The sequence below is a fragment of the Labeo rohita genome, chromosome 25 (genome assembly GCF_022985175.1).
Source record: "Labeo rohita strain BAU-BD-2019 chromosome 25, IGBB_LRoh.1.0, whole genome shotgun sequence".
Lineage (NCBI taxonomy): Eukaryota > Metazoa > Chordata > Actinopteri > Cypriniformes > Cyprinidae > Labeo > Labeo rohita.
Genome location: NC_066893.1, coordinates 6,196,456 through 6,221,156, shown reverse-complemented (window position 1 = coordinate 6,221,156; position 24,701 = coordinate 6,196,456). Strand labels below are relative to the sequence as shown.

At 36.5% G+C, this 24,701-nt stretch overlaps 1 protein-coding gene across 2 annotated transcripts; it reads left to right on the top strand.

Annotated features, from left to right (window-relative positions):
• The first annotated feature begins 431 nt into the window (after window positions 1-431).
• Window positions 432-21,086, top strand: syt8 (synaptotagmin VIII). Of its 2 annotated transcripts, none has more exons than XM_051100167.1 (9): window positions 432-612; window positions 10,697-10,820; window positions 11,055-11,224; window positions 12,903-12,998; window positions 15,910-16,077; window positions 16,259-16,426; window positions 17,002-17,119; window positions 18,365-18,498; window positions 19,834-21,086. In XM_051100167.1, the coding sequence occupies exons 2-9, from the start codon at window positions 10,724-10,726 to the stop codon at window positions 20,071-20,073; spliced, it is 1,191 nt and encodes a 396-aa protein (XP_050956124.1). In that variant the 5' UTR covers window positions 432-612; window positions 10,697-10,723; the 3' UTR covers window positions 20,074-21,086. The 2 variants fall into 2 exon arrangements, with proteins under 2 accessions (XP_050956124.1, XP_050956125.1); XM_051100168.1 differs by lacking the exon at window positions 432-612 and adding an exon at window positions 6,315-6,439.
• The last annotated feature ends 3,615 nt before the right edge of the window (window positions 21,087-24,701 follow it).

The window sequence follows — 24,701 nt, the reverse complement described above, 5'->3', positions numbered from 1 at the left end:
GGTCTATATGGAGATAAACAGTAAATTAACAAGTTATTTGATTAATCAGCTTATAGATAAACATGGATTAAAAAAAATAAATGACATTAGTCATTAAAATGATAAATAAATACATTTCCATAGTATCAGGTTACCATTAATATTTGAAGTAGTGTGGCAAGACTGGTTTCTGATGTCATTTCCAGTCATATTTGTATGTTTTTACTGCTCATCACTGTAGAACGTATTTCAAGAGCAAGAAGGAAGCTGTTCATACATCCGCTTCTATCAGCACTTAATCAACTATGATATTTAGCGCTTCCTTAAGAATGTATTTGAGTATCTTATATCTGACTGTTTGTTTTTCTTCCTCCATACTTGTTGAACTTCACATGAGGTGTTAACTTAGTCCTGTAAGAGCATATGCACAGGCAGTTTTGTGTATTGTTGAGGTGTGGCAGGTGTTCAACATTTCTTTCTGTACCGAAAGAACACTTTGAGGAGAGCGTTCTAAGTGGCCTAGTTGTTGTTTCCAACTATTTTTGGATTCCAGCACAAGACAATGACTTAATTGTTTAAAACCACAGAACTGGACAAGACAACAGCTGGAACAGGGAGTGGAGGGTGAAAAAGGCAAGTTCAGTTACTGTGTATTTCAATGTCCTTTCTAGACAGGTTTTAGCTGGATTCAACAAGTTCTAGTTAAGTGGCCTAACTCTGTAAATATTGAGAGTATTTGTTATCCTGGATGACATTTAGCAAAAGTAACGCTAATGGAAACATGATACTTGGCTACAAAAGAAGGGGACATATAATATGTGGGTTTGACTGCTGTGTTGTGAAACTTTCTAGAGTCAGTAGAGTTTGCATGTTTTTCTTGTGCTGCTGTTTTTTTTTTTCTCTGAGCAGAGTCAGAAGGGGCAATATTTTTGCATTTTTGACATTCGTGAGGGACATTTTTATAATCACCTTATTATCTTAATCACTATACTATGTTGTCTTTAATGTCAATTACTTAAATTTACCCAGTTACTTTAATCATTATTTTAAACTGTTTAAGTTATGTGTAACATAACATGGCTGTATTATTATAAAAAAAAATGTTGTAGATTATTGTTCTTTATATATTGTAATAATGATTATTAATAGAAAATATATATAAAAACATTTTTCTTTTGTTTCTGCATTTTGGGCACATCGCATTTGGGCTTCACTGACAAACATATTGGTCCATGACATTATTTTGGTCTAGTGCAAGTTCAAACTCTTGTTACAATCACTAAAGCTACAAAATTAATATTACTTACATCATATCTGCACTGTGTTGTTTATGATAAGGGAATTCGCAAATGTGCGCTATTAATCAACATAGCTCCAGTGTTTTCAATGCTGACTAATCCAAGTGCCCCTGACTGGAGCGACTAATCTGATTGGAGCATTTTCAGTGCTGACTAATTTAAGTGCCTCTGATTGGAGAGTTTTCATCGCTGACTAATCTAAGAGCCTCTGATTGGTGCGTTTTAGTGCTGACTAATCTAAGTGCCTCTGATTGGAGAGTTTTCATCGCTGACTAATCTAAGAGCCTCTGATTGGTGCGTTTTTAGTGCTGACTAATTTAAGAGCCTCTGATTGGTGCGTTTTTAGTGCTGACTAATCTAAGTGCCTCTGATTGGACCGTTTTCATCACTGACTAATCCAAGTGCCTCTGATTGGACCGTTTTAGTGCTGACTAATCTAAGTGCCTCTGATTGGAGAGTTTTAATCGCTGACTAATCTAAGAGCCTCTGATTGGTGCGTTTTTAGTGCTGACTAATCTAAGTGCCTCTGATTGGAGAGTTTTCATCGCTGACTAATCTAAGAGCCTCTGATTGGAGAGTTTTCATCGCTGACTAATTTAAGAGCCTCTGATTGGTGCGTTTTTAGTGCTGACTAATCTAAGTGCCTCTGATTGGACCGTTTTCATCACTGACTAATCCAAGTGCCTCTGATTGGACCGTTTTTATCGCTGACTAATCCAAGTCTGACAGGAGCGACTAATATGATTGTAGCATTTTCAGTGCTGACTAATCCAAGTGCCTCTGATTGGAGCTTTTTCAGCACTGACTAATAAAATATCTGATTCAAGCGACTAATCTGATCGAAGCATTTTTAGTGCTCACTAATCCAAATCTGATTGGAGCGACTAATATGATTGGAGCATTTTCAGTGCTGACTAATTTAAGTGCCTCTGATTGGAGAGTTTTCATCGCTGAGCCTCTGATTGGTGTGTTTTTAGTGCTGACTAATCTAAGTGCCTCTGATTGGAGAGTTTTCATCGCTGACTAATCTAAGAGCCTCTGATTGGTGCGTTTTAGTGCTGACTAATCTAAGTGCCTCTGATTGGAGAGTTTTCATCGCTGACTAATCTAAGAGCCTCTGATTGGTGCGTTTTTAGTGCTGACTAATCTAAGTGCCTCTGATTGGAGAGTTTTCATCGCTGACTAATCTAAGAGCCTCTGATTGGTGCGTTTTTAGTGCTGACTAATTTAAGAGCCTCTGATTGGTGCGTTTTTAGTGCTGACTAATCTAAGTGCCTCTGATTGGACCGTTTTCATCACTGACTAATCCAAGTGCCTCTGATTGGACCGTTTTAGTGCTGACTAATCTAAGTGCCTTTTCTGATTGGAGAGTTTTCACTAATCTAAGTGCCTGATTAAGTTTTCTAAGAGCCTCTGATTGGTGCGTTTTTAGTGCTGACTAATCTAAGTGCCTTTGATTGGAGAGTTTTCATCGCTGACTAATCTAAGAGCCTCTGATTGGAGAGTTTTCATCGCTGACTAATTTAAGAGCCTCTGATTGGTGCGTTTTTAGTGCTGACTAATCTAAGTGCCTCTGATTGGACCGTTTTCATCACTGACTAATCCAAGTGCCTCTGATTGGACCGTTTTTATCGCTGACTAATCCAAGTCTGACAGGAGCGACTAATATGATTGTAGCATTTTCAGTGCTGACTAATCCAAGTGCCTCTGATTGGAGCTTTTTCAGCACTGACTAATAAAATATCTGATTCAAGCGACTAATCTGATCGAAGCATTTTTAGTGCTCACTAATCCAAATCTGATTGGAGCGACTAATATGATTGGAGCATTTTCATCGCTGACTAATCTAAGAGCCTCTGATTGGTGCGTTTTTAGTGCTGACTAATCTAAGTGCCTCTGATTGGTGCGTTTTTAGTGCTGACTAATCCAAGTCTGATTGGAATGACTAATCTAATTGGAGCATTTTCATTGCTGACTAACCAAACTGCCTCTGATTGGAGCATTTCCAGCCCTGACTAATAAAGTATCTGATTGAAGCGACTAATCTGATTAAAGAGTTTTTAGCGCTGACTAATCTAAGAGCCTCTGATTGGTGCGTTTTTAGTGCTCTGACTAATCTGAAATCTAAGTGCCTCTGATTGGAGAGTTTTCATTGCTGACTAATCTAAGACCCTCTGATTGGTGCGTTTTTAGTGCTGACTAAGTGCCTCTGATTGGTGCGTTTTTAGTGCTGACTAATCTAAGAGCCTCTGATTGGAGAGTTTTCATCGCTGACTAATCTAAGAGCCTCTGATTGGTGCGTTTTTAGTGCTGACTAATCTAAGTGCCTCTGATTGGAGAGTTTTCATCGCTGACTAATCTAAGAGCCTCTGATTGGTGCGTTTTTAGTGCTGACTAATCTAAGTGCCTCTGATTGGAGAGTTTTCATAGTGCTGACTAATCTAAGAGCCTCTGATTGGAGAGTTTTCATCACTGACTAATTTAAGAGCCTCTGATTGGACCGTTTTTAGTGCTGACTAATCTAAGTGCCTCTGATTGGAGAGTTTTCATCACTGACTAATCTAAGAGCCTCTGATTGGACCGTTTTTAGTGCTGACTAATCTAAGTGCCTGATTAATCGCTGACAAGTCTGATTGGAGGTTTTCATCGCTGACTAATATGATTGTGATTGGCATTTTCAGTGCTGACTAATCCAAGTGCCTCTGATTGGAGCTTTTTCAGCACTGACTAATAAAATATCTGATTCAAGCGACTAATCTGATCGAAGCATTTTTAGTGCTCACTAATCCAAATCTGATTAGTCAGCGATAAAAACGGTCCAATCAGAGGCACTTGGATGAGTCAGCGATGAAAACGGTCCAATCAGAGGCACTTGGATGAGTCAGCGATGAAAACGGTCCAATCAGAGGCACTTGGATGAGTCAGCGATGAAAACGGTCCAATCAGAGGCACTTAGATTAATCAGCACTAAAAACGCACCAATCAGAGGCTCTTAAATTAGTCAGCGATGAAAATGCTCCAATTAGATTAGTCATTCCAATCAGACTTGGATTAGTCAGCACTAAAAACGCACCAATCAGAGGCACTTAGATTAGTCAGCACTAAAAACGCAACAATCAGAGGCTCTCAGATTAGTCAGCGATGAAAACTCACCAATCAGAGGCACTTAGATTAGTCAGCACTAAAAACGCACCAATCAGAGGCACTTAGATTAGTCAGCACTAAAAACGCACCAATCAGAGGCTCTTAGATTAGTCAGCGATGAAAATGCTCCAATCATATTAGTCGCTCCAATCAGATTTGGATTAGTGAGCACTAAAAATGCTTCGATCAGATTAGTTGCTTGAATCAGATATTTTATTAGTCAGTGCTGAAAAAGCTCCAATCAGAGGCACTTGGATTAGTCAGCACTGAAAATGCTACAATCGTATTAGTCGCTCCTGTCAGACTTGGATTAGTCAGCGATAAAAACGGTCCAATCAGAGGCACTTGGATTAGTCAGTGATGAAAACGGTCCAATCAGAGGCACTTAGATTAGTCAGCACTAAAAACGCACCAATTAGAGGCTCAGCGATGAAAACTCTCCAATCAGAAGCACTTAGATTAGTCAGCACTAAAAAGTGCCTAATCTAAGAGCCTCTGATTGGTGTGTTTTTAGTGCTGACTAATCTAAGTGCCTCTGATTAGAGTGTTTTTTTATCGCTGACTAATCCAAGTCTGATTGGAGCGACTAATATAATTGGAGCATTTTCAGTGCTGACTAACCAAACTGCATCTGATTGGAGCATTTTCAGTGCTGACTAATCCAAGTCTGATTGAAGTGACTAATATGATTGTAGCTTTTTCAGGGCTGACTAATCCAAATCTGATTGAAGCGACTAATCTGATCAAAGCGTTTTTAGTGCTGACTAATCCAATCGCCTCTGATTGGAACGACTAATCTAACTGGAGCATTTTCAGCGCTGACTAATCCAAGCACCTCTGATTGGCCAAAGCACTTCTAAGTTCAACAGAAATGCATTTGATTGGTTTTAAGGCTGCACAAAACAGCGCATAAAAGAAATCTGATGCAGTGTGAGTGAATCCCAATTTAATTCCACAAATTTACACTTTTTATTCATTTTCACATTTCATTTTAATCGCAACAGATGTAATTGTGTGTTTAAATTTGCAGGGGCATTTTTTGCCCCTTTGTCTTGAATTTATAGATCATTTTTGTTCATTCTGGTGGCATTTTGCACAAGCCCTCGTTAATTTCTGACCCTGCCTCTGAGTGATGGTTAATAGGAGACACTGAATAATCAGTGATTGTGAATGTGTGTGTCTGTGTGTGTGTGTTCTGGTATTCCCTACATTAAGGGACCAAACATTCCTACAAGTACCAGTAAATTTGGAACTTGTGGGGACATTGTTTACTTCCCATGAGGGAACAAGCTAATAAATCATACAGAATTAAGTTTTTCGAAAATCTAAAATAGCGGATAGTTTTGTGTGAGGGGTAGGTTTAGAGGTGGGGGATAGATAATACAGTTTGTACAGTATAAAAACATTACATCTATGTTCTCATAAAACATGGAAACCAGTATGATTGTGTGAGAGATCTGTGATGGAGATCCAGAGTGTTTCCCTATGGCTCCAGCATTCCAGCAACCCTAAAGCGTTTTGGAAATTCAATCTTTATGTTTTAAACTACAACTGAGGAGTCAATATCTTCATCTTTCTCATCTTCTTTCTTTTACATAGTGTCCCTCTCTCTCTATATCTCTCTCTCTCTGTCATATTTTCACCACTGTCATAAAAAGATTTGCAAAGTCATAAAAAGTCATTAAAAAAGAGTTGGCAGCTGCTCTGAAAGTTGAAAATACTGAATTGTATGAATTGTAATAGAAGACTGAACTGAGACAAACAACAGACTCTTGTTTTACTGATTGATTAAAGCCTCTAGTTGTTATGTTTGATCAGTAAAAGGCACATTAATGGCTCTTTCCTGAGCTGATGCAGTTTCTGCAGTGGGCAGTGACTTCCTTCCTCTCTGTGTGACTCTGCACACAGTGAATGGTTTAGGAATGTGTTCGTACTATTCAGGATAATATTCTTTATGTTTTAAACTACAACTGCTACAACTGAGAAGGTATTATCCCAGCTGAACTAATTCTATAACAGTAAGTGTCACTGTAATGCTCTGTTTTTATACTGAAGTTCATGTCATAAATGTGTTTCTTTGCTCAGTTTGTTGCTATTTTGTGCCGCTTTCAACTATGGTTCCATTAGATTTATTTTGTTTATATCATTTTCAGACATAATAGTGTATCTTGCTATTGTTCTCCAGTATTAACACAGTTTTTTTTCTCTCGAAACTGGGATGGGGACTATTTTAGCACTTTACTGTTGCATTGCGACAGTCTTGTTTGTGAAAATGTTGAAATATGACGGCAAATGTTTTGATTGCATTCTCAAGGCAGCACTGTTCCATTTTTATTACAATGTTTCACTGAAAAAGAATGTTATCTGTACACTTTAAGCACACCCAGTTTTAATGGACTGCAGGTGGCTGTCAACACTAACTTGTTTAACTTTGGTGGTGACGATATGCTCTTTTTGTCATGCAACCAAGAGTTTAATGTGCTATACTGTTAAAACCTTATGGCAGACTATTAATATTCAGAGCTGGGTAGTAACTGATTACATGTAGTCTGGATTACATTATTACACTGACCAAAATTATAAACGCAACACTTTTGTTTTTGCCCCCATTTTTCATGAGCTGAATTCAAAGATCTAAGACTTTTTCTATGTACACAAAAGGCCTGTTTCTCTCCAATATTGTTCACTAATCTGTCTAAACCTGTGTTAGTGAGCACTTCTCCTTTGCTGAGATAATCCATCCACCTCACAGGTGTGGCCTATGAAGATGCTGATTAGACAGCATGATTATTGCACAGGTGTGCCTTAGGCTTGGCACAATAAAAGGCCACTCTAAAATGGCCACTCCGAAAACCAGTCAGTATGGTGTGACCACCATTTGCCTCACGCAGTGCAACACATCTCCTTTGCATAGAGTTGATCAGGTTGTTGATTGCGGCCTGTGGATTGTTGGTCCACTCCTCTTCAATGGCTGTGCGAATTTGCTGGATATTGGCAGGAACTGGAACACGCTGTCGAATACATCGATCCAGAGCATCCCAAACATGCTCAATGCAAGAACTGGGATGTTTTCAGCTCCCAGGAATTTGTGTACAGATCCTTGCAACATGGGGCCGTGCATTATCATGCTGTAACATGAGGTGATGGTCATGGACGAATGGCACAACAATGGGCCTCAGGATCTTGTCACGGTATCTCCGTGCATTCAAAATGCCTTCAATAAAATGCACCTGTGTTCTTTGTCCATAACATACGCCTACCCACACCATAACCCCACTGCCACCATGGGCCACTCGATCCACAACATTGACATCAGCAAACCGCTCACCCACACGACACCATACACACTGTCTGCCATCTGCCTGTCTGAGCATTTGCCCACTCAAGACGGTTACGACGACGAACTGCAGTCAGGTCGAGACCCCGATGAGGACGACAAGCTTGTAGATGAGCTTCCCTGAGATGGTTTCTGACAGTTTGTGCAGAAATTCTTTGGTTATGCAAACCGATTGTTGAAGCAGCTGTCCGGGTGGCTGGTCTAAGACGATCTTGAAGGTGAAGATGCTGGATGTGGCTGGTGTGGTTACACGTGGTATGCAGTTGTGAGGCCGGTTGGATGTACTGCCAAACTCTCTGAAACGCCTTTGGAGATGGCTTATGGTAGAGAAATGAACATTCAATTCACGGGCAACAGCTCTGGTGGACATTCCTGCAGTCAGCATGCAATTTGCACGCAATTTGCACGCTCCCTCAAAACTTGCGACATCTGTGGCATTGTGCTGTGTGATAAAACAGCACATTTTAGAGTAGCCTTTTATTGTGGGCAGCCTAAGGCACACCTGTGCAATAATCATGCTGTCTAATCAGCATCTTGATATGCCACACCTGTGAGGTGGATGGATTATCTCAGCAAAGGAGAAGTGCTCACTAACAGATTTAGACAGATTTGTAGACAGATTTGTCAACAATATTTGAGAGAAATAGGCATTTTGTGTACATAGAAAAAGTCTTAGATTTTTGAGCTCGGCTCATGAAAAATGGGGGCAAAAACAAAAGTGTTGCATTTATAATTTTGGTCAGTGTAGATTCCAAAAATCAAGTACTTTTAATTAGATTAAATTACATTTTAAAATACTTATAATCAGATTACAGTTACTTTTTTATTGATTACATGATTACAAAATATTCACACAAAAGGATTTCCAAAATGTTTGTCATCCGAACCTCTTTCACCTAATATATTTTCTTAAAGTCCCTCTGAGATTTTAAAATAAATATTTTAGTAATTAAGTATAATATTTGCATGTTCATGGTTCCCTGTTGTTGGCTAATGGTTACTTGACATGCAGGTAAACAAGTAAAATAATTAATTTTTAGTAAGTGTTTAATTTTATTTGATGTTATTTTAAAATTATTTATTTTAATTTTACATTTTAAAAGTTAATTAATTATTAGCTTTTCATTAAACTCAAGAGCCCCAGTTTGGGAAACCTTGACATAATATTTAATGCACTGCATGTTGTTAATAACAACAATGAATGGAATATATTTTCTAACTCTTCGTATTTTTATATCAATATGGTACAAAATTATCTTATTTAAAGCAATGTGATAAACGAGTTAGGTCAAAAGTAATCTAAAAGTAGTCTTAAAACATTACACATTATATTACCTAAAATGTGTCATATAAGGTTACTAACTACAATTTTTATCATGTAATTTGGAACCGGTAACGGACTACAATTTCTAAGTAGTCTACCCCAGCTCTGGTAATATCTGTTTCTTTTTCAGTTGAATTTACTTAATCTTGTTTCGGTTTGTCTCTAAATTTTATTTTACTGTATTAGAGAGACAAATTATGTGGTATGTGTGTGTTGTTTTTTCCACCATAGAAAAAAATAAAAAGGTACCTCACAATTCTGACTTTTTTCTCAGAATTTAAAGATTCCATTTTGCACATTTTTTTTACACCATATAAAAAATAAAAAAGGTAACTGCAACTATTTATCTCACAATCTTGACTTTCAATTCAATTACTTTTTTAATTCTAAGATTACATTCTGCTATTTTTTTGTTTGTTTGTTTCACCGCAGAATAAAAAATAAAAGGTAATTGCAACTTTTTTATCTCATAATTCTTGTTTCTCTGAATTCTAAGATTAAATTTGGATTTTTTATTGTCACCATGGGGAAAAAAAATTAAAAGGTAATTGCAGAAATTTATTTCACAATTTTGACATTTTTCCCCCTCAAAATTCTAAGATTACATTTTGCATTCACCACAGAATAAAAAATAAGAGGTAATTGCAACTTTTTATCTCACAATTCTGATTTTATTTCAGAATTCTAAGATTTCATTTTGCATTTTTTTTCACCATGGAATAAAAAATAAGGGGTAATTTTTATCTCACAATTCTAAATTTTTCTTAAAATTCCAAGATTATATTTTGCTAAAAATAAATAAATAAAATAAATAAATAAAATAATTTATAAATAAATTAAAAGTTAATTCCAACTTTTTATCTCACAATTCTGACTTTTTTTCCCACAGAATTTAAAGATTACATTTTATGTTTTTTCACCACAGAGTAAAAAATAAAAACATAATTGTGTAACTTTTTATCTCACAATTCTGACTTTTTTCAGAATTCCAAGATTACATTTTGCAGTTTTTTTTTTCTTTCTTACTACGGAATAAAAAATAAAAATGTTGTTGCAACTTTTTATATTACAATCCTGAATTTTTTTTCTCAGAATTCTAAAATGTCATTTTGCATTTTTTTCCCACCATGGAGTAAAAAATAAAAAGGTAATCTCACATTAAAAATCAGAATTGCAAGCTTATATTAATACCACTGAGAAAGAAGTCTGTAGTCTGAGATAAAAAAAAAAAAAAAAAATCACAATTAACCTTTTTTTTTTTTTTAATTCTGTTGCAGAAATGGTCTTCACTCAAAAATTAAAACCTGGCCATCATTTGTTCATCTTCAGTTTTCCAGTGGAACACAATAGAAGAATGTTTACAGAACATATGACTTAAGTGTATAGACTGATTATGTCTTATTTTTATATTTACTAAGGTTTTGCAATGACATACTGACACAATTTCCATTTGTGGCTGAACTACTCCTTTAATTTTGAATGAACTGATGATCCATTCAGGCTGACTAAAATGGTACAAAACCATTCTAACCAGTAGGGGGCGTCACAAAACAAGGTCACTAACTCAACCGTAACTTCCCAGCCACTAACTATCTCTTGTATGTGTATTTCCAGTGACACACTGGTCCCATCCATTTCACCATGACACCAAGACCGGCATTAAAAGCAACATCTCTTCACACCAACACCACAACAGCTGCTCCAGGCTTCCTGCCCTCTTTACTGGACAGGATTCCTTGTGAGTATATCATATGAATCCTCGTTTCAGCACCTGCTCCATGGGCCCCGATCTAATTCCGCCCCTTGCGCACATTTCATTCTACTCAATTTTCACTTGTCACAAGTTTAACTTGCCTTAAGTCTCCTGGCCATGGTCTCGCCTCATCCTTCAGATGTGTGTCATGGTGCTATACTGGAGCGGTGCTTTGCTGCTGTGATGTGTGACGGAATATTGTTGTTTCTGCCACAACAGTGCCAAGATGGGCCATCTATGCCATATTTGCCGCCATCATCTTGATCATTCTTATCTGCGTGATATGCTGCTGTGTAAAATGCTGCTGCAAGGGGAAAAAGAAGAGGAAGAAGAAGCCGGACCAGAAGATCAATATGAAAGGGATCTCAGGAACTACAACCGCAGCACTGGTGAGAGATGGGTCGGAAATGCTTGTGAATGCTGGTTAAATTATTCTTCTAGTCGACAATAAGATTAGTTTTCCAAGAAACCAAAGTCTTTGAAAGTCAAAGAGAGTAACTTAAATATTTCTCATCAAATACTTCCAGGCTTTTAACATTACTTTTACAATAATTAACTGATTTATTCCTGTGTTAAATTCTTTTAAGAGATTTTAAATGCAAGGTGTGTAACGTTGGCACTAGTGTGGATTTAAAAAAGTACAACTGTTGTTATAAAGGATTCCTCAAACACTCCCATCATCTGCTATTGGTTGAAAAAACATCCAAGTCCCACCCCCAAATTCCCACCATTGGCTGCCATTGTTAACATGGTCCTTCAAAGAAGTAGTTGACACAAAAATTAAAATTTGCTCAACATTTACTCACCCAAGATGAAGATGAATTTGTCTCTTCACTTAAACAGATTTGGAGAAATGTAGCATTACATCACTTGCTCACAAATGGATCCTCAGCAGTGAATGGGTGCCGTCATAGTGAGAGTCCAAACAACTGATAGAAACATCACAATAATCCACAAGTAATCAAATTCACATCTTGTGAAGTAAAAACAAATCCATCATGAATGTATTTTAACATTAAACTGTCGCTTTTGGCCAAATTATGAAATCATAATCCGTAATAACACTTCCTCCAGTGAAAAAGTCCATCTTTTGTTGTCTTCACACATCAAAATCCATTTGTTTACAACTGTTTTGGACTGTTTTTGCTTGTAAACACTGCTTGATCTGTGCATATTTCTCTCCTGATTCAGCAAAGATGACTTTTCAGTGTAGGAAACATTTTTTTTTTTTGTAAATTATGGGCACATATTTTGTCCAGAAGCAATGATTTAAAGCTAAAAACTTTGTAATGATAGATTTGTTTCTTACAAACACCCAGCTTTTCACTTTATAAGATGTTAACTGATGGACTGGAGTGGTGTGGATTACTTGTGGATTATTATCATGTTTTTATCAGCTGTTTGGACTCTCATTCTGACGGCACCCATTCACTGCAGAGGATCTATTGGTAAGCAGGTGATGTAATGCTACATTTCTCAAAATGTATTCTGGTAAAGAAACAAACTCATCTACATATGACCCTGTGACCACAAAACCAGTCTTAAATAGCATAGGTATATCTAATAAAATAAACTGTATGGGTCAAAATGATTTTTCTTTTATGCCAAAAATCATTAGGATATTAAGTAAAGATCATGTTCCATGAAGATATTTTGTAAATTTCCTACTGTAAATACATCAAAACTTAATTTTTGATTTGTAATATGCATTGCTAAGAACTACATTTGGACAACTTTAAACTTTAATTTTTTTTTTTTTTTTTTTTTGCACCCTCAGATTCCAGATTTTCAAATAGTTATATCTCAGATAATATTGTCCTATCCTAACAAACCATACATCAATGGAAAGCTTATTTATCCCACTTTCAGATATAGTTGACCCTTATGACTGGTTTTGTGGTCCATGGTCACATATTGGATGGCCTGTGGGTACATTTTCAGAATTATTATTATTATTTTTTTCATTTTTGGTTGAACTATTCCTTTAAGTTTAGGAACGCAAACTCTTGAGCAATAAAACATTACCCTGGGTGGCGTTCACTAACGGGATACTGCGTGTACTGACAGGTCCAGCCTGAGACAGAAGATGTGGAGTATGGCTCAGCTGACCAGCAGAGAGGAAAACTGCAGTACTCACTGGAGTTCAACGCATCCAAATCAGAGGCAAATATATAATTTTTATTTTACAGCAGACAGGAAGCATAAACTAACTATTCCTAACTTTCATCCATCTTCAGTTGCAATCAAAATTTTTCAACCCCTCAGAGACTGCAGTACATTACAAATACAATCTTTTCTGAAGGGCTTTATAAAAATGCATCTACAACAGTTTACTGACATATTAAAAGTGATAATGTCAATATACAATGTACTGTTTTTGTGTTGTAGGGTTTTTAAATAACACAGCTATGTCATAATTATTCAACCCCTATTCAACATTGCTGCTTGTAAGTCGCTTATTTTTATGGTAGGGAACAAACTTGTCTTAAAACACAATTAAGCCTTTAGAAACTCTTTTAAAAACAGAATTAGATTGGGGTGTTACACATACATACATTTAGTCTATGCATGTGCTGAAGTTTCAGTAGCTAATATGATAAAGTCAACAAAGCTCTCACAAAAACTATGGAAAAGAAATAGTTTTATTACTTTAGAAAGTCTAAGGCCATTTCTAAGTCATTAAAACTCCCTAAAGACACAGATGGCAGCCTTATTCCTTAGTTTAAAATGTGTTGTACCAGAAAACCTTTATGGGTATTGAACAAAAAAAAGCACAATATCATAACACGTTTGATTAGAACTTAGAAAAACCAACAAAGTACAGCCAAAGACTTGCAAGATGACCCGATAAAAAAGGAGGAACAACATTTCAATGCAGTGTATAAGAAGAACACTAGACAAGTATGGCCTTCATGTTGAGGCATCTTGCTCAGTACCACTTCATTCTGATAGAACTGTGGAGTTCTAGAAGAATGTTTTATGGAGTGATGTGACCACACTGGATTTTTTTTTTTTTTTGTACCCATGGATCAGCGGTATGTCTGGTGCAAAAAAGGCAAAATTATGTGTAGAAAAACACCATCTCCATGGTCAAACATGGAAGTGGATCAGCCCTGTTATGGGGTTGTTTTACTGTAGCAGGAATGGAAGTCATTACTGTATGAAGGACATCATGGATTCTTTTAAGTATTAGGCCATTTTGACAAGAATTGTGATGCATTTGGTGCAAAGACTGAAGCTGATGATCATTGGACTTTCCTGCAGGACAATCATCCCAAAGTAAACATCCAAATCTAATTATGCTTGGTTCAGGGATCAGTCATTGAATGTTCTTGAGTGGTCTGTTCAGTCTCCAGATTTAAAGAACTCCACTTCCAGAACAAAAATTGACAGATAATGTACCCACCCCTTGTCATCCAAGATGTTCATGTCTTTCTTTCTTCAGCCATAAAGAAATTGTGTTTTTTTGAGGGAAACATTTCAGGACTTTTCTACAAACGATCCCAAATGCAGTTGTAAATGATCCCAGCAGAGGAAGAAGGGTCTTATCTAGCAAAACGATCGGTTATTTTCATAAAAATAATAACATTTATATACTTTTTAATGTCAAACGCTCGTCTTGTTTTACTCTGCCTGGACTGTTTTTTTCTGGTTCATGACAGTTCGGGTATGTCGAAAAACTCCCAGCTCATGTACTCACTCAACTTCAAAATCATCCTATATCACTGTTTTACCTTTGTTGTTAAGGGTGTTTGATCTTCTTTGCATGTTCACTTTGCAAAGACTGGGTCGGTACTTCTGCAGCAATGTAGGATGATTTTGAAATTATATTTGAAGTTGAGGGAGAAAATACGTTTGGAGTTTTTCAGCATACCCTAACTGTCTTGAACCAGAATACACAGAGTTCAGGGAGAGCAAGACAAGAAGAGCGTTTGAGATTTAAAATGTATTTAAATTGTATTTTTTCAATGAAAATAACTGATTGTTTCACTATATAAGACCCTTCTTCCTCAGCTAGGATCATTTACAACTGGATTTGGGATCGTTTTAAGCCGCATTTAAACTTTTGGAAGTTCAAAATCACGGCAACATATCAGTTCATTATATGGAGAAAAATCCTGAAATGTTTAACTCAAAAAAACATAATTTCTTCACGGCTGAAGAAAAAAAGACATGAACATCTTAGATGACAAGGGGGTGAGTACATTATCTGTAAATACATTTTTGTTCTGGAAGTGGACTTCTCCTTTAATTATTATTGGCTGAACTTGAAGAAAGCAGTGGCAATATGAAAACCAAAGATTACCAGTGATCTGGAAGCTTTTTCAGGTGAGGAATAGACCAAGATTGCAGTAGAGAGGTGGTGACAGAAGCTTCTAAGTGCTTACAGGCAACGTTTATGGGTGGTTCTAAAGAATAAATGATTCTGCACAAAATGTGACTTTTGGGGTTTTAATAATCTTGACCATGAATGTTTAGAGCCAATTTGAATTTTACCATGATTCACAAATGCTACATTCTCAGAATCACTCAAATGTGTATTAATAACCTTTTTTTAATAGTGTACCGATGGCTTGGTTGAATTGTTTTCATAAAATTTTGTTCTCTGCAGCAAAATGTCTTGTAGGTCAAGAGGGTTAAATAATTTTGATTGCAACTATACTTTATACATCTTTTCATTCAAAAATTCAAATATATTAATTATTATAAAGCAGGTTTGTACTTTTAGAATAACAGCGAAGTCACTGAAACTATGAAATGGAATTATAGTGACCAAAAGTATTAAACAAGTCAAAATCGCCTTATATTTCATCTTCTTCTTCACCAAAGTCATCATTATTTGTCTGGATTCAATTTCTCTGCTTGTTTTTGGTAAATAGAAATATTGAAGGAAGAAAAAATAAATGGCAGGGCTTCGAGAACACCATTCCAGAGGGAAAAGCATACAGAATTTTACTGAAAAATTGTTTCAATTGTTCAGCATAAGACTAGTAATGTGTACTAAAAAAATGTACAAAATTCATGTGAATTTAAGATAATAATTTTATATGTGTTGCACCATATTTCTTATCAGCTGACTGTAGGGATAAAAGAAGCTGCCGCTTTGAAAGCGATGGACTCAGGAGGGACATCTGACCCTTATGTGAAAGTCTACATCCTTCCCAACAAGTCCAAAACATTTGAGACAAAAGTCTTCAGGAAAACCCTGAACCCAGTGTTCAATGAACATTTCAAGTATCAGGTAAACCATGCAGCATATGAAATAATTTATTATCATATGGGCATAGATAATTGTTAGGAAAACCATCTGATGTCAACTCAAACAATGACCTGATGAGGTCACACTCATTAAAGTGGAGTTGTTAGTTGTAGAGCCTGTTTGCAGAAACAAAATAACAATGTGTTGTTTTCATTACTTGTAGATTCCTCAGAAGGAGCTGATTGAGTCAACACTGGTGATGCAAGTCTATGACTTCAACAGATTCTCCAAACACGACATCATTGGTGAGATCAGACTGAATCTGTCAACGGTGGACTGGAATCATGTGATTGAGGAATGGAGAGATCTGAGCGAAGCTTCCAAACATGAGGTTCAGTTCACTCAATATGTGATCAAATTCAATGTAATTTTTTGTTAAGATATGCAAAGTGTCATTCTCTACAAACTGGAAATCAATTGGAGGTCCCAAAAAGTAGTTTTGCCCATTCACTTTCTACTGTGGTATGGATGATGCTCCTACAAAATGGCTTATACATTAAATCTTGAATCTTGGTTCATTTTTTATCACTACTTGACAAAGCAAGTGAATTTTGTTTCCAAAAATGCCCAAAACAAACAAACAAAAAATAAATAAATAAATAAAAATAAAGGTTCCAAAAGGGTGTTTCTGCAGTGATGCCATAGATAGAAGAACCATTTTTGGTTCTCCAAAGAACCTTTCAGTGAACAGTTCCTAAAAGAACCATTTTGAAGAACATTTTAAAAATCTAAAGAACCTTTTTCGATTATAAAGAACCTTCTCTGCATTTGAAAGGTTCCATGGATGTTCAAGGTTCTTCACCAATAAAGAACCTTTATTTTTAGGAGTGTAGGCAAAAGAGCATTTTCTATGCAAAATGTATCTGCTAGTGTAATCGCATCTTACATGTTGTGTCTATATTGCAGCAAGAACATCTAGGAGAGATCTGCTTTTCTCTTCGTTATGTCCCGGCTAGTAGTAAACTAACTGTGATCATACTGGAAGCCAAGAACCTGAAGAAGATGGACCAGGGCGGCTCTTCAGGTGACATACTTACTGAAATATCCTATATCCTCAAAAGCAGGGGTTTTCAACTCTGACTCGCCAGATCCGTTTTCATGCAAATTTCAGCTTCAACCCTATTCAGACACCTGAACAAGTTAATCAAGGTCTTTAGGAAAGTAGAAACTAGAAACTACTAGAAAGTCGTACTATTGGGAGATAAGAGGGTTTGTATTACTTACTATTGGAGAAGGCATAATGGCTAACTTGGATCACGTGTCCCTTAATAACCAATCACATTACAGTCTTGACGTCACTGAAATTCAGTCGTGAAATTTCAGAGTTGTGTGACATTCAATTGCCGTTTACGGATACAATCGGAATGAATGAGAAGTGCCGTAAGCTGAATTCCACGCAAAAAGTCAGTAACTTCTCTTATAAAACAGCTATTTTTTCCTGATAAACTCTAAAAATAGTTCAATCCAAATGTATTGTTTAGTGTAAAACATTAGCCGACAGGTTATCGATTTATTAAACGCCGTTTTCTCTAAAAAGCGGTTTATTCAGTATAGTAAACCCTCAACTCCATTGACATGCATTAACTAAAACAGCCTCTGGTCTCCTTTCCCACATACTGCAAGACCGGAACCGCTTTAGCCATTATGCTTTTTTGCCTAATGGTTGCAGGCTTGCCTTCTAGTGGCTTTGCTAGAAATTTACAGGCAGGTGAGTTTGATCAAGGTTGGAGTTTAATTCCAAAACTTCAAAATCTAGTCAAAAGTCACTACCAACAAAAACGAAGCTTCTCAAACACTAAAAAAGGCAACACTGGAGCCTCAGCCTACAGTTTTGCAAAACATACTAATACATTTACAATCCACTGCATTTTCCAGCTGAAATGAACACTAGATGAGGTAAATTTGATCGGTAGCCCATCTGGTAAAGCACTGCATTTGCTATGAAAAGCTCAGGTACAAGTCCTGTGAAACATGAGTCACGATAAAAGAGTTCACATACTTGCAGAAGCAAGCTAAAGCGGCAAAACTTTGCCAATTCAAGTTCACATGTTTTAGATAAAACAGAATGCGCTTTTAGCACCACTTACTGAACATTTTACTGTGAAAGGATTGCAAAGCATCTAAAAAGCAATGTAATATAATTTTGCAAAAATGGTCACGTACTTCTGCTATTCCAATTGCAAATTTTTATCCATAGCATTATTTTAAGCAGCTATTGAGAGTTTGCATGGCTTACAAATGGATTACTAGTTCTGTTTTTGTTCTATAGACCCTTACGTGAAAGTTCAATTGATTCTGGATAAGAAAAAGTGGAAGAAGAAGAAAACCTCAGTGAAGAAGCAGACACTGAATCCATACTTCAATGAATCTTTCACTTTTGAAGTGTCATTTGAACAGGTTCAAGTAAGTGATGCCTAGAAACTTGTTCCTTAGATAAATTAAAGAAATAGTTCACCCAAAAATGAAAATTACCCAATGATTTATATAAAATATGTCTTGTCTCTTCCGAGTTTTATAATGGCAGTGAATGGCTGTTGAGATTTTATAGCCAAAAAGAAGTGCATCCATCCATCATAAAAAGTGCTCCACACTGCTCCGGGGGGTTAATAAAGGCCCTCTGAAGAGAATCGATGTGTTTGTGTAAGAAAAACGTACGCACATTCACGTTTCAGTGGATGACGTAAGACGTAGGCATAGCATAAGCTCCAGTGAGAATATGTTAGCCTTGAGAGAACAAAGTTTTGTTTATGTCACATATTGTGACGGTAAACAAGCTCGAAGACAATGAAGATTAAAGGTAAACAGTCTTTAATGAATCCACATAGGGGTAATGCACACAAAAAAGGCTTGACACACGTGTACACATCAACATTAAGACCGGACAAAGACTGAACAGATTTGAGCTTAAGTAGTTAAGCAAATGAGGATAATTAATACGACACATCCGTTAGAATGCCACTCTCTTGTGAATGCATGTACGAGATTACAGTTTATAAAGTTTTAAATATTGGTATTTTTCTTACACAAACGCATCAATTCACTTCAGAAGGCCTTTATTAAAGGAGAAGTCCACTTCCAAAACAAAGAACATACATTTCGGAAGTTCAAAATCAGGGCACCATATCAGTCCATTATATGGAGAAAAATGCTGAAATGTTTTCCTTAAAAAAAACATAATTTCTTTACGACTGAAGAAAGAAAGACATAAACATCTTGGATGACAAGGGGGTGAGTAAATTATTTGTAAATTGTTGTTCTGGAAGTGGAGGTCTCCTTTAACTCTCCAGAGCCGTTTAGAATACTTTTTATGATTGATAGATGCACTGTATTGGACTTCAAAATTTCAACACCCATTCACTGCCATTATAAAGCTTGGAAGAGCCAGGACAATTTTTAATATAACTGATTGTATTCGTCTCAATAAATAAAGTCATATACATCTAGGATTAGGTGAGGGTGAGTAAATCATAGGGTAATTTTCATTTTGGGGTGAACTATCCCTTTAAGGGTCCGTTTTTTTTTTGCCACTGGTAAATAAATTGACATTTACTGTGATCTCCTGGACCAATTGTGATGATTGTCCTCAGAAGTAACTGAGCTCCATTAGATGTGTGTCTGTGTGAAAAAAAAAAAAAGGATTGTATTATTAGAACATCATTCTAACGTTGTGATTTCAACCTAGTCAGCTAACTTAATAATGTGTACAACTGTTTGTTTCGCTCTTTATCCCTCATACAGAAAGTCCAGCTGGTCATCTCTGTGTGGGATCATGACAAAATGAGCAGAAATGATGCGATCGGCAAAATCTATCTTGGCTGCGATGCTACAGGAAACCAGCTGCGTCATTGGGCGGATATGCTGTCCAACCCACGCAAGCCTGTGGCTCAGTGGCACACGTTACTCTCCTCTGAACAGGTGGACACAACGTTGGCCTTGAAACACACGCTAAAGATCCCATTCACAAACAAAACCTTCTGAAAAACCTCCATTCCCATTTGTAACAATGTTCATAAGAATTTCAATAAGTTATACTGGAGTGTAATACCCAGACTATGGACCCCTAAGAAAACATCTTTATTTATCACCATTCTTTTCCATTTATTTATAACAATCCATATTATTTTAGTGAAACATTTCATTATTACTATCTCCTATGTTGTCTTCTCCATAATTTGTAGTTGTTAGCAAGTCTAATACATTTTAGTGAATCATTCAGATGAAAGTAAATATGTTAGTAAGAATGATCTTCTTTGGAAAAGCTAATTTCTTGTAGTTAAATGACTTCAAATCAAATATAATGAAATATCTATCTTTATTTGTTGTATTTAACATAAATGTATCTGTAAGATTAATTTAATGCTGTCACATCACTCTATTTTTTTGTTTTATTAAATTATCTATTACTTATATATGCATTGGTTAGCCACTATTCTGATGACCCTGTATTTAGAGGAATTTTATTGTTCATACAATTTATGAACGTGTTTTTAAAACCAGCAAAAACCTTCTCATGCTCTGAAGCTTGGAATAAAATGATGATATGTTCAGAGCTGAGGTTTGAAAATGCAGACGCGAGACAGTCGTATCAGGTTTGGCAAGTTCACACACACACACACACACATAGGTGCATGTTGATTTCTCTTGTGACTATAGTAAGCACTAGATGAGGGTGTGAATATCAGTCTGTCAGCACACATGTGGGCCAATTACGGCTTTTAATGAGGTTTCTTTCTTTGAGCGAGTTTACAGAACGCTAAAGGCTGGAGAACTCATTAGTTGCTTTTGCACAGTCATGCTTTAAACACTCAGGTACATTTTGAAATGTATAATTCAGAATTCATTATTTTATGTCAGCAACAAGCACAATGGAAAATGCTCAGGCACATTTTGTACCTTCTTCAAAATGCCCTGTGATTGATACATGTTGTGTTTGTATGAAATCAATGAAACCAAAGCATTTCAAAATGTCCATTTCCACAAATAAAAAGATGTTTTGCACCTTCTAGGTAAATGTGAGCTCATTCAAAACTTGCTACCATGATAATAGTTGAATTTGTATGTAGTATCTAAGGTTTCTTAAAGGAGAAGTCCGCTTCCAACAAAGATTTACAGATAATGTACTCACCCCTTTGTCATCCAAGATGTTCATGTCTTTCTTTCTTCAGTCGTAAAGAAATTATGTTTTTTGAGGAAAGCATTTCACCATTTTTTCTCCATATAATGGACTTCTGTGGTGCTCCAAGTTTGAACTTCCAAAATGTAGTTTAAATGCAGCTTCAAATGATCCCAAATGTGGTTGTGAACAATCCCAGCCAGGGAATAATGGTCTTATCTAGCGTAACTATCAGTTATTTTCATAAAAATAATACAATTTATATACTTTTTAATGTCAAACGCTCGTCTTGTCTTACTCTGCCTGAACTGTTTTTTCCGGTTCATGACAGTTAGGGTATGTCGAAAAACTCCCATCTCATGTTCTCCCTCAACTTCAAAATCATCCTATATCGCTGTTTTACCTTTTTTGTTAAGGGTGTTTGATCTTCTTTGCATGTTCACTTTGCAAAGACTGTGTCGGTACTTCTGCAGTGATGCAGGATGATTTTGAAATGATTTTTGAAGTTGAGGGAGAAAATAGAGTTTTTCGACATACCCTAACTGTCTTGAACCAGAATACACAGAGTTCAGGCAGCGCAAGACAGGACGAGTGTTTGAGATTAAAAAAAGCATTTTTTTAAATGAAAATAACTGAGTGTTTTGCTAGATAAGACCCTTCTTCCGGAGCTGGGATCGTTTACAAGCACACTTGGGATCATTTGAAGCCACATTTTATCTGCACTTTGGAAGTTCAAACTCGGGGCACCGTAGCAGTCAATTATATGGAGAAAAATCCTGAAATGTTTTCATCAAAAAACATAATTAAGCAGCACAACTGTTTTCAACATTGATAATAATAAGCAATATTTATTAAGCACCAAATCAGCATGTTAGAATGATTTCTGAAAGATCATGTGACACTAAAGACTGGAGTAATGATGTTAAAAATTCAGCTTTGCATCACAGGAAAAAATTAAAGCTGAAAGCCTTTTTTTCCTGCTGCCAGCTGGTGGCGCTATGACTATAACTGAATATTGGCATGTAGATGTCTTCAAGCCAGGACTTTGATCAAACATATTAAGTTTGGTGCAGACTGAACATAGTATGTTTGAGTGCAAAACATGACATATCCTGATGTCAACAGATGGCACTATGATGAACTGAATATTGGCCTTTAGATGTGTTCAGGCCAGGACTCTTATCAATCGAGATGAAGTTTGGGGCAGATCGGACATTGAACGACTGAGTTATTAGAACTTCCTTTTACATGGTGAAACACTGAAATTTGTCAGGCCGCCACGAATACACACTTTAACGAAAACTCAAGATCTTCACAATTTAACATTGCAAAGGCCTTTAGTAGACTGACCAAATATATTGTTGATGTTATTAAATCTCTAGAAGGAGTTTGTTAGAGTGTAAAACATGCCACTTCCTGTTGCCAGCAGGTGGCGCTATGGCTATAACTGAATATGGTCATGAACGTGTTCAGGACAGGACTCTTATCAAACAGGTGAATTCTGCTGCAGATCAGACAATGTATGCCTGAATTATAACAACTTCGTTTTTCATAGCGAAACATTGAAGTTTGTCAGGCCGCCATGGACACCCCCTGTAACGAAAACTCAAGAGTTTCGCAATTTAATGCCACAAAGGGCTTTAGATTGCACTCACCAAATTTGGTGTTGATCTGTTTAAATCCCTAGAAGGAGTTAATTTAAATCAGTGGTTCTCAACTCCAGTCCTCGAGGTCCGCTGCTCTGCACATTTTGCATGTCTCCCTCATTTAACACACCTGATTCAGATCATTAGCTCGTTAGGAGAAATCCATGAACTGAAGAGTGTGTCACATTCAGAAACATACAAAAATGTGCAGAGCAGTGGGCCCTGAGGACTGGAGTTGAGAACCACTGGTTTAAATACGACGCCTGAAAATAGCAAAAACAGCACAAAATTTGTCAAGAAAATTCAAAATAACAGACTTTCTGTTGGGTTTTCAGACTTCATACTGGGGGACTTTTTTGTAGGTATTGGTTTGTTACACATGTCTACCGAATTTCGTACATTTATGTGAAACAGCTCGAGGGGCACTTCACTGAAATTTTATAGGTGGCACTAGCCATTTTGCTACACCCACTTCTGAAACCCATATCAGATGTAAAAAAGTGTGCAAAGTTTCTAGCATTTTTCGAGCATGTTTAGGCCCTCAAAAATGTAATTCATTTTGGAGAAGAACAAGAAGAATCTGAGCAATTCCAATAGGGTCCTCGCACCATCGCTGCTCAGGCCCTCCATGTATTCAAATAAAAAACAGTTATTTTAAATTGTAATATTATTTCACAATATTACTGTTCGTATTGTATTCTTAATCAAGTAAATGCAGACTTGATAAGCATAAGAGACTCTTTCAAAAACATTACCATCACTCATGAAAGATTCTTTTATGCATGTATTTTCTTTCACAGCTTGAGCCACTCCAGTAAAAATGGCTCCCATAGAAAAGAACAATATAGTCCACTTACAGCTGATTTGGCAGCGATTTCCATTACCCATTTCCCTTAACCATCACAAAAGCAGGCACACAGCAGGTTTATGATCAGCAGAGATAGTAAACACTGTTGACATGACCTTTAGAGTCTCTTTACTACTAAAGATCAGAGTGCAGCTTTCATCTCCGATCAAAGCAATATTCCTACTAGCTTACAATGCTGTGAATGACACATCCATGCTATGTTTATTAGAACAAAAATACAGTAAAAATCAGTAATATTATTACAATTTAAAATAGCTGGTTTATATTTAAATATATTTTAAAACGTAATTTATTCCTGTGATGCAAGCTGAATTTTTAGCATCATTACTCCAGTCTTCAATGTCACATGATCCTTCAGAAATCATTCTAATATATCTTGAAATCAAATTATTTGCTCATTTATGTGTGTATTTTTGATTGGGTTCTGCAACTGACATTGCATGTACAGTACACAGCCATACAAGGTAATCCAGTTATGAATGATTCAGTGCTAAGTACCTTTACAAAACACATCTTCTCATTTACATGTCTTGCGTCTCTAATTGAAATCTTCTTTGTGGTCAGGAGACCACACCTCTGAAGCAGGTGGGAATAATAGAGTGTGTGTTTGTGCAGGACTTGAGCAGATGAGAGAACCAGGTCATAAGTAATTCAGATCTTGTATGCAATTGAATGGCGGAGGGGCAGAGACTGACCCTTTCTTATGTAAATAAAGCCTTATACCACCCACTGGTCTTAGGCCGCATTTTATCCAGCGCTTATGAGGGTCCGTTACCAAGCGGTCTCAGTATTACAACATTTGTTGAGGATGACATACATCGACAGCTACTGAAAATCAGTGCACTTATATAATTAGCTTTGTTGACATCTAATTCTCAAATTGCAATAAGGCTACTAGTACATTTCTGTTTTGAACAATCTCTGAATTCTGAATGAGGAGTGTTGCTGTGAATATTGCTGTTGAATGGATTTACCGGTG

Bases quoted from the DNA above. Each gene is read 5' to 3' on its own strand.
- syt8 (XM_051100167.1), top strand. From the start codon at position 10,724: ATGACACCAAGACCGGCATTAAAAGCAACATCTCTTCACACCAACACC. The intron at 16,427-17,001 runs GTTCAGTTCACT...TCTATATTGCAG, and splicing joins GCGAAGCTTCCAAACATGAG to CAAGAACATCTAGGAGAGAT. The intron at 18,499-19,833 runs GTAAGTGATGCC...TCCCTCATACAG, and splicing joins TGTCATTTGAACAGGTTCAA to AAAGTCCAGCTGGTCATCTC.